Below are 10,857 nucleotides of genomic sequence, written 5' to 3'. Positions count from 1 at the left end.
GATGTCGGAAAAAAGAACTCTCAAATAATCACAAATTATGTTAAATTGCGTTAGTGAAATACACTTTTCTTTTTTCTAATGTTTATTTATTTTTTTGTACTGTAGTATACCATAGTGTGACAAATTTTAGTTTGAAATGATTCTAAGAGCTCCATTTCATTTTACGAATCCCTTAGATTCAGCATAAGCTCAAGTTGTTTTATTCAGAGACTATTTAGCAGAGACGGGCCACTTCTATTAAAATAAATGTGAGAAATTGGAACGCCAAACGGTCAACGGATGTAGAAAGTCCCGCCTTACAGTTAAAAGAGCCAATCACCTTTCAGAACCAGACATGCCTGTCTCGAGAACGCGCATGAGCATTTGCCGGGGAAATTGTCTTAGGGAAAGAAGCACAATTTATGATTCCAGGTTTGTCAGATTTTACTGCCGATTTGAAATTTGTTCTTTAATTGTAATCTTGACCAACCGTTTAGGAGCTGCTCTTGTATGCCGCTTGTTTACAAAGAAAAATAGCTGCCCGAGAGCGTGTCCGCCAGTGGACTGACTTGCTAAAAAAACTTTGGTTTCAGTCCACTGTCATTGCTAGTCTTCATTTCACAAGATGACACATCCCTTTTTTATCCATTATACATTTTAATATTGACACAAAAAAAAAATGGAATAAAGAGGTTGAAGTGACACATCCATGGAAGTTTTTGAATGAATTTATTGATGTTTTTCCCACCTGTAACCATGAAGCCATTTTCCATTGGATTCAATCATATTTAACTTCTAATATATGAATCTTACATTATTTCCACCTCACCCCTACAACCTTTTCCACAATCAAGCAGGCAATGACAAGGTCCAAGATTGGAGCCATTTGGGTGCATAGTGAAAGTCACATACAGAAATACTGTTACAGGAAGAGGGGAAAATATAGAAAAAAAAAAAAAAAAGAGAGAACATAAAAATATATAATCATTACTTCTCGTATAAGAAAATGCACACCACAGGTTGTCCTTGATAAAAGCCATGATTGCAACATCAACTATACAGGCATACAAAGACATTGCTAAGAATGGGGGAAAGAGAGAGAGAAAGAGAGAGAAAAAAAATGATGACATTTTTTCCCTTGCATTCCACACAAATGCATAAGATTTGCTTTCACTTGCCCTGGCCTCCAGCTGGGTAACTTTTAGTGCGTTTTTGCCTTTATAACATCTGTCCTGGTGGGACTGATACAATAAACTTTACATATAGCATTACAATTACAGACGACTCCGTTATTGTATCTACACACTTTGATTTTAGCAATGTGTGCAAAGTACTGCCACACGATAAAACTCCCCATAGCTGTTCTCATTATGCAGCTATGACATGAAAATGCTGTATAATTGTGTAATAAATTGAGCCTAAGCTGAATGCAAACCATTTATAAGGGTCAGATCTACTTGTATAAAAAGGGAGTGTTGGAGTGTGTGGACGTAACAGCAGGAAAAATAACATTCATTAAGTAGAAACCGAGTTAGAGATAGTGTAGTGCGATATGAGAGACTGGAGGCCTTATGGCCCTCTCTGCTTCAACCAATCAACAATGACCATCTGCGGGGGTCGCATCGTTTTATTGGTCCAAGTATATGACACCATAACCAAAAGATTAAAACAAAATCACAGATTATGTAGCAATGTAACTGTTCATCCTGAAAACAAATAGGGCACCTCTACATCTAAACATCTACAATCAGCCAAAAGATCGGGCAGATTGTCACGCCATTCTAATTGAATCATTCATCATGTCTTACGCGGGTGATGGCATCACATGTTTGGACCGGGAATATGAGTCCTTTAATCTCAAAGTTTAAACTTGAAACCCAGCCAAAATTTAAACTCTTGGGGAGAAAAAAAAAAAAAAAAAAAAAGACTATGAATAAATGTACCATCTACTTTTTCTATTTATGTATATCGTGTTTTTTATGATTACAAAATAAATGAATTATATTCTTTTCATATTTTCTGATTCACTATACATTTAAGTTGTTACAAATAACCTTCATATACAAGCAATCTATTGGGGAGTAAAAGGTATTTCCGAAAGCCAGCAATGGTGTAGAGAAATTGCTGTCTTTATAATGATTGTTTCGACTTTGCTGTACCTCTATGACTTGATTTGACCTTTAAAATAATAAAAGTTAAAACAACATTATAATATGCTCCAATTTAAATGTACGGAAAATAATCTCCAAGCTATTTGGCAGAATCACATTCTCCTGATTAAAAAAAAAAACATTGACAAATTGCCTTTAAAAGAAAAAAAAAAGAACATAAAACTGAGCTCCATCGTACAACAGTAGCAGAAGTAGTAGCGTTATTAAACCGTTTTTTGTTTTCATTAATTAACAACAGTTTGCATTTCAAATGCATGAAATGATTTGAAGAGAGCAGTTTTATAGTTGGTCAGTAGTACGTTCACCCCTCTGTCTCCACAGCACCCCAGATGGCTAAATCTGCATCTGTTCCAGGTATTTGTAGGTGGGGTTCTCATAACCATGATTCTGCATCTTGCTCAGGTGACGCTCCTCTGGAGTTAGCATTGGGTCAACCTGTCACAGAGAAGTATTTAAACAGTCAGTACCTTCAAAAAATCCAACCTAGTTTCATACACACTGTATGTTTTGCACTGTAGATTCAAAAGAACTGGCTCATGAGAGTCATTCATTTAGTAATCGCACTACATTGGTTGCAATATTGCACTGAGAACTTTATTAGGAACACTATGGTCTTAATAAAGTGCCAGATGTGGTCTTCTACTGTTGTAATCCATCTGCCTCAAGGTTGGACGTGTTGTGCATTCTGAGATGCTATTCTGCTCACTACATTTATACAGAGCGGTTATCCGAGTTACCGTAGCCTTGAAAATCCCAGGAGATCAGCAGTTACAGAAATACTCAAGCCAGCCCATCTGCCACCAACAATCATGCCATGGTCCAAATCACTGAGACCACATTTTTTTGCCATGTTTTATGTGAACATTAACTGAAGCTCCTGACCCATATCTGCATGATTTTATGCATTGCACTGCTGCCACAGGATTGGCTGATTAGATAATCGCATGAATACGTAGGTGTACAGGTGTTCCTAATAACGTTCTGAGTGTATGTTTTGCACTGTAGATTCATATGAACCAGCTCATAAGAGTCATTAGTTCGAGAATCGGACTTCACTGGTCCTGCTGTATGTTTTGTACTGTATATTCAAATTAACTGGCTCATAAGAGTCATTCATTTAGGATTCGGCCAGCACTGGTCTCACTGTATGTTTCGCACTGTAGATTCAATAGCAGTGTTGCATTACCACTGAGTAGCGCAGGAAACACCGTCAGAGTATTTTATTGCAGTATTCCGTCCACATCGGCAGAAGAATGCTCATTTGAAAACCATAAAAGAAACCTTAAGTCATGAAAATCACTCTGTTCTGATATTTGTTAAAAAAAATAAATAAAAAAAATGGAACCAGTGCTGAATAAGAACCGGTTTTCAGTTTCCCAACCCAAAATATCACAGTGCAGTGTTAATGCACTGCAAAGCAACTTCATTTAGCTGCAGTGTGCACATGGCCATAAATTAAAGTGAATCTTTTCATTCTTCCCATATCTAGGTCTGAAATTAGACTTTTCTTTAAACCTGCTTGTCCTTGGGTGCCCCCAGTAAAAACATTATTTCCTTCATAAACTTCTGGAGAGCATTTGTGTAGCCTCCTTGCAGTTTTCCCCAACAATAACAGTGAATGATGGAATGGCGGGTGTGACCGTTGCCTCACCTCTACAATGCCGTGACTGATGGTACCATACTGCCTCTTCCTCAGCAGCACAAGACTGATCACAATCACAGTCGCTATGGCCACCGCAATCACCAGCAAGCCAATCAGAGCGCTGCTTCCAAAGCTGAAGTCATCCACCAGAGGGCGGAACGTTTCCTGCTCTGATCCGCGACTGAACTGCGAGAGAAAGATGAACACAAGCATATTTACACTGCAAAGCACAAAGAGCCAAAACAAACACAGTTAACAGACACATCTAAGAGAGCTTTCTATGTTGTCTGCTGCTAGCTTTGCTGAAGCAGGCGACCGAAATTGTAACTTCTGTACAGTGAGGCAACAACAGAGTTGCCATGGCTACATAAAGTGCCATAATTGGTACCAAAAGGGAACCAATGAATTTGCTACAGAGACAAAGGACAGAGATGAAGGTGAGGGCGAGAGCTTTCTAGAACATTCTCTGATGTTCCACCAGAATTTACTCATGACTACACAGACATGTAAGTCCTTGAGACGCATACTGTACATAGGAGGAATTTTGGAAATCAAGCCAGTGTCATCCTTTAAATTTGCTTCAGTGCTTTAAGTCTACAGTATATGTTGAATATTATGCTTTTCCTGGCAGTACACAGCCAGCTTAAAGGAATAGTTCACCCAAAAATTGTCTAGAATTTCTTTCTTCCATGGAACACAGGAGGAGAAACATTGTTCACAATAGTCTATGCAATGAAAGTGAATGGGGAAGGACACAGTCAAGCTCCAGAAATTACAATAAAGCACCATACAAGTTGTCAATATGACTTGTACACTATATTCCAAGCCTTCTGAAACCATATAATGGCTTTGTGTGAGAAATAGACCAAAATTTAAAGGAATTGTTCTCTCAAAAATTATAATTGATCATTTAATCACCCTTATGCCGTCTCAAACTCATTTGACTTACTTTTTCTGCAGAACAAAAATTGTGTTTTTGTCCATACAATGTAAGTCAATGGGGTGTAACAATTTCACGCTCCAAAAAGGACATAGATTAAACCACTTTAAAGTTTATATTTATGTCTTCTGAAGCAGTTTGATCAGTTTTGGGTAAGAAACAGACTAAAATGTAACTCCTTCACTATAAATCTTGACAGCTGTAGTCTCATAGGCACAATAATGATTTGAAGCTCGATTACACTTTCTTAGTGCTTGACACATGCGCAGAGCGCTATACACGTGCAAAAAAAGGAGCTACATTTTGTACTGTGTCGCACCCAAAACCAATTGTATAACTTCAGAAGACATTAAATAAACCACTCAAGGTGTATGGATAACTGTTATGCTGCCTTTATGTCCTTTTTGGAGCTTGATAATGTTGGACCCCATTGATTTGCATTGTATGGACAAAAATGCATCATATCTCCATCAAAATATCTTTGTTTGTGTTCCGCAGAACAAAGAAGTTCATACGAGTTAAAGACAGTAAAAAAGTGAGTAAATGTTAACATTATGAAATGAAGTTTCGTTTCTGGGTGAACTACTCTAAGAGTGAAATTGAGCTCTTAAGTCAAATGAATGCATTGGTGATATTGATCTGCTTTGTAAAGTACTAAATGGACTGAATGTGCTCAGACTGGCCATTTCACACAAATGTTTAGTGCCCAATTCCATTTGTGTGAGCAGATAATGACGATGATAATGAATGATAAACTGTATTCGTTGGACAACATGCTCATGCTCCCCGCATTTTAAACATGCACACATGCTGTGGAAACTTGTGGGTAATCAATATAAGTTCATACATTATGTAGAACTCGTTTGCTCACAGACACAAAAGCAGTATATTTTAATCCCCCTCCAACCCATTTAATGCCCCTTATAGAGACTGCAACGTTTGACAGTACCAAGTATCTGTCACCAGAGAGCGCTGTACTTACCAGAGGATCAACACCATTATAAATCACTTCCTTAACATCCAGAGTTTCATCAATTACCTGTCAACACAGACAGGGCAGTCTCAGTTACTTTCTTTGGAACAGAAGAGTATGTGTGTGTTTGCAGTATCTAAGCATCTTGCTTGTTTGTTTATTGCAAGGATGTAACCAAATATTCAAGATTAGTGGAGATCAAATGTAAAATTCTAAGAACTGGTCTTTGAAAGTAGGTATCAAATGCTGTGAGCAAATCCCCCCTCAAAAAGAAAAAAAAAAAAGAAAAAAAGAAGGGGGTTAGGGTTAGATATAGGATCTTTGATATAGTTACTGCTTTCCTATTAGAAGACATGGCTGGGTGAATTTAATGCAAAAAAAACAAATAAAAACAAAAAACAAAAAAACTCTAAAAGGTGTTTTAAAAATTAAAATTGAGCCTGGGGCTATCAGAGCATGTTTGATGTAGTTTAGATGTGAGACATGCATTCAGGATTTTATATAACTCTGATAACTCTTCATTTGAGAGAGACAGACATGCACAAATACAAACAACACAGGCAGAAACCTACAATATGCATTCAAAGGTCGATCATGCAATACAAGAGTGCAGTTATGGCTCTCAAACTGGCTGTGTTTAATGAAAACAGGAATGTGACAGGGAAAATATGTGAACGTGGCATGCAATTAATGCTGGATATGAATGAGATAAGACTAAAAAACTAGATTGGAATTTCCACGAGCAAAATTCTTGCAGGGCATCAAAACAAAAGTGTTCAAGTTTTATGTACATTTTGGCCATGTCAACACAGACTGTTTTCATGTGAAAACTCAGTTTTCAGTTTCCAACGTATGCAGTACTAGAGAGCAGTTTCGGAAGACTCCATTTTCGGTGGAAGTAAATGCAGTTCCAGTGTGGACACAATTAGGTATAGCTACAGGCCGGAGAACTCCAAATGGGGGTGGAATCTCCAAAAAGGGTGGGGTAACTCCAAAAGGGAGTGGGGTTACTCCAATAGGGTTAAGGGCAGGGACAGGGTAAGGTTAGGGGCACCCTACATCTTTAATGATGATTTGGAGCTCATGCCCCTTTTTGGAGCTATGCCTGCAGTAGGGCTGCAACTAACGATTATTTTGATAATCGATTAATCAAACGATTATTAGAACAATTATTAGACTATTCGGGCGATTATTGTAACGATTAATCATTAGCTCTAAACCGACTATTCAGCTTGTGCGCCGAGTTAAAAGGCTGTATTAAACATGCTTACTAACAATAAAGAGGACAAAATCATCTTTTAAAAATACCTCTAAATGACATTCACTGAATTAAAGAGGGAAAAACAAATCCTTTAAGTTTAATTTAGTAAAAATTAACTACAAATTAACTGTTTGTCTTGTTTTCCATTTAAAAATATCTAAAAATCCTTTAAACATGATACATTTACTTGAGAAGCCACATTCATCAATCAGCCACAACATTAAAACCACCTGTCTAATATTGTGTAGGTCCCCCTCATGCCACCAAAACAGCGCCAATACAGAAATACTCAAACCAGCTCATCTGGCACCAACAATCATGCCACGGTCCAAATCACTGAGATCATATTTTTTCCCCATTCTGATGGTTGATGTGAATATTAACTGAAGCTCCTGACCCATATCTGCATGATTTTATGCACTGCTCTGCTGCCAAACGTTTGGCTGATTAGATAATTGCATGGATGATTGTTGGTGCCAGATGGGCTGGTCTGAGTATTTCTGTAACTGCTGATCTTCTGGGATTTTCACACACAACAGTCTCTAGAGTTTACTCAGAATGGTGCCAAAAACAAAAAACATCCAGTGAGCGGCAGTTCTGTGTACGGAAATGCCTTGTTGATGAGAGGTCAACATAGAATGGCCAGACTGGTTCAAACTGACAAAGTCTACGGTAACTCAGATCATCGCTCTGTACAATTGTGGTGAGAAGAATATCATCTCAGAATGCTATTCTGAGATGCGGGTTGGCGCAGTTTTGGTGGCACAAAGGACTGATGTTGTGGCTGATCAGTGTATAAGATGTTAAGAAATGCTTTCAGAGAATGTATCTTGAATATAAGTGTATTTTGTATCTAAGTGTATTTTTTCACTTGTTCATACTTCTGCCAAAATATACTTATATTCAAGATCTATTCTCCAAAAGCAAGTCTAAATATCTCATATGCTGCTTCTCGGATGAATGCATCATTTTTTAAAGGATTTTTAGATATTTTAAAATATTTGTATTTTTAATATTAAATTCAACATTCTCAGATAACAATTTTATAGATACAGCTGTTGTTTTAAATGAGTTTTAGATATTTATATTGGAAAACAAGCCAAAACCAAAACAAATCAAAAATGTATTTTGTTGCAGTGTATAATGGGGCGAAGACTTCCCTCTCTCACAATTTTGTTCACCTTTAACTCACACACACACAAAAACCTCTCTTAATATAGCTGCGTATTACGAATTTTCTTTACGATAAGATACACACCTTGACAAATATATTATGATTATATATAATATGTCGTAAGCAATCACGTTATAATCTAACTGCAGCAAGCGCGCATGAGGGACGAGTGTCCCCGCACCAGAGTGTACATCAGCCGATTGCAGTTTCAATCTCTCCCCCTTAGATCAGGACATTCACGCGACTCAATGAAGAGGTGCTGACTGCACAGAGAAATGCCAGTTTCGGAGTTTGTACTTATTTACATGACCTGCTTCCTATTATTTGAACTTTTTTTTTCTCCCCAATTTGGTATGCCCAATTCCCAATGCGCTCTAAGTCCTCGTGGTGGTGTAGTGCCTCAATCCAGGTGGTGGAGGACAAATCTCAGTTGCCTCCACGTCAGAGACCGTCAATCCGCGCATCTTATCACGTGGCTTGTTGAGCGTGTTACCGCGGAGACATAGCGTGTGTGGAGGCTTCATACCATCCACCGCGGCAACCACGCTCAACTCACCACGAGCCCCACCGAGAGCAAACCACATTATAGCAACCATGAGGAGGTTACCCCATGTGACTCTACCCTCCCTAGCAACTGGGCCAATTTGGTTGCTTAGAGACCTGGCTGGAATCCCTCAGCACGCCCTGGGAGTCAAACTCGCGAACTCCAGGGGTGGTAGTCAGCATCAATACTCGCTGAGCTACACAGGCCCCCTATTATTTGAACTTTAATAAAGGATGCATTAAAGATATAATGCTGGGGTGTTTGCTTTTTAGATGCTCTGACATGCAAGTTTTGCTTAAGCGGAATGGCAACTCCAGCTCTGCTTTATTTCACAACGAGAGTGCTTCTGTATGCACTTATTGTATCATTTCCTAATACTTTGCAATCTACATCACCTGAAGCTGTTTGGAGTGCGTCTGGACTGTGAGCTGTTTTCTCCTCAATCAGGCACGAGCTGCATTGCTCCTCTCATGCATCATCATTAGAGTTTAATGTGATCTTATGTTATGTTACTTGAGATCAAACGACTATTCGACACTAAACATTTTTGTTGACAAATTTGTATTGTCAATGTTGACGATAACATCGACTAATCATTTCAGCCCTAGCCTGCAGCTATACCTTTCTCCAAGGACAAGAGGGTAAACATAGCAAAATGAATGCGTTTTCAAACAAAAATGTATTAGTGTGTACTTGGCCTTAGGTTTTAGACTTTGGTTCTTTGTAAATTAATCTCTTTTTTCAAACTGCTTATTATAATGACCGAAACATACTCTATGCAAGTACGTGAATGCATGCACGAGCGCTTGACCACCGCATAGCCAATGCACAGTCCGGTTGAACATGCTTAACGTGCGTTCTTGCATTACCGTGGCGGGAGCAAACCTCAGTACTCAAGGGGGCGACAGAGTTACTTTCAAACATCTGTGCCAACTGGATGTTTTATTATTTAGGTAAGTGGCTATAATTGATAAATATACTGACTAACATACTTGTTCAGCAATATTCTCTTCAAACTGTTGCTCCGCCAAGAAAGTAGTTGAGTTGAAAAAGAAAACTCACCCTAGAAGTGGATAGTTCACACTAATGTTGCAATAGCGCCCCTCGTGGCAACATTGAGAATGCAACGCGTAGTTGCGTTAAGGTATGAATTGAAGTCTGACACATTTTAGAACGCAACCACATGTGAAATCAAGCTTGCGTTGCATGATGCGTCTGCGTTCACGTACTTGCGTAGAGTATGTTTCGGCCTTAAGAATTAACAACGTGACACCATTTTGTCAGTGTAAACGCAAAACAAGACCAATAGATTTTATCCACAGTAGCGCCATCTTTAATTTTTGTCGGGAATGAAATCGAGGGTGTGAGGGACAAACTTGCCATCTCTTTCCAATGAGATGCACTGTATAAAGCAATCAAAAAGCTTCCAGATCACATCTAATTTTCCGCAAATCATGTTATCTGAAGTTTTTGTCTACTAAAATTTCTTCTAAAGACATTTCTTCAATGTTTCGTCAATGGGACAATCCAAAAAAACTACTTTAAACAACTGTACAACCCATCATAGAGATGGTAAGTCTATCCCTCACAGCCTCGTTGTCAATCCCGCCAAAAGTCAAAGATGGCGCTGCTGTAAATAAGGACTATTACAACTCAGAATGCAAAATAATTGCAAGAAATAAGACAAAGCAGAATTTAGTATGCAAACAGTACAACAAGGTCATTGCAGTCAGTTACACTTTAAATGGTGAAAAGTTTAATGACGGAAGTCAATGGGAGATTTTTAATACTAAATCTTAAACTTTAACTGGGGTTAGCATTTGGCATAGAACTGAATAAGTGTGTATATAGGTGTACGAGGCAGGCCGGTGGTCTCACCACGTTCTCGTTGATCTTGCCCTTGCTGTTGATAATTTTTTCCTCTGCTCCGATCAGACCGTCCAGACTGTTCATGCCAGAGCCTGCAGAAGAAACAGCCAATCAAAGACAGAAACACAAGTGGGCAACTAACGTTTGTGTGCCTGAATAAAACTGAAATGCCAACGCAATAACATAAATTTTAGCACAGTCCAGAAACTTGCCCCTGTCATTTTAGTTATTCACAGCACATTTAGTCAGTGACTAAACTGCATGCCAACAGAGTGAAGAGACTCATTCATTAATCATTCGGTTA

At 38.5% G+C, this 10,857-nt stretch overlaps 1 protein-coding gene across 2 annotated transcripts in view; it reads right to left on the bottom strand.

Moving 5' to 3' along the window:
* Positions 1–691: 691 nt before the first annotated feature.
* LOC127455724 (amyloid beta precursor like protein 2-like) overlaps positions 692–10,857 on the bottom strand; it is a 111,033-nt gene continuing 100,867 nt past the window's right edge. For both annotated transcript variants that reach the window (XM_051723804.1, XM_051723806.1), the window contains 4 exons: positions 10,563–10,645; positions 5,715–5,771; positions 3,802–3,978; positions 692–2,585 (listed from right to left, as the gene is read on the bottom strand). In XM_051723804.1, the coding sequence (XP_051579764.1) occupies positions 2,484–2,585; positions 3,802–3,978; positions 5,715–5,771; positions 10,563–10,645 (419 nt within the window). In that variant the 3' untranslated portion in view covers positions 692–2,483. The remainder of the gene's footprint in view (positions 2,586–3,801; positions 3,979–5,714; positions 5,772–10,562; positions 10,646–10,857) is intronic.

Source organism: Myxocyprinus asiaticus, chromosome 18 (assembly GCF_019703515.2).
Source record: "Myxocyprinus asiaticus isolate MX2 ecotype Aquarium Trade chromosome 18, UBuf_Myxa_2, whole genome shotgun sequence".
NCBI lineage: Eukaryota > Metazoa > Chordata > Actinopteri > Cypriniformes > Catostomidae > Myxocyprinus > Myxocyprinus asiaticus.
The sequence above is the reverse complement of the archived record's forward strand: the minus strand, read 5'-3'. Positions and strand labels throughout refer to the sequence as shown.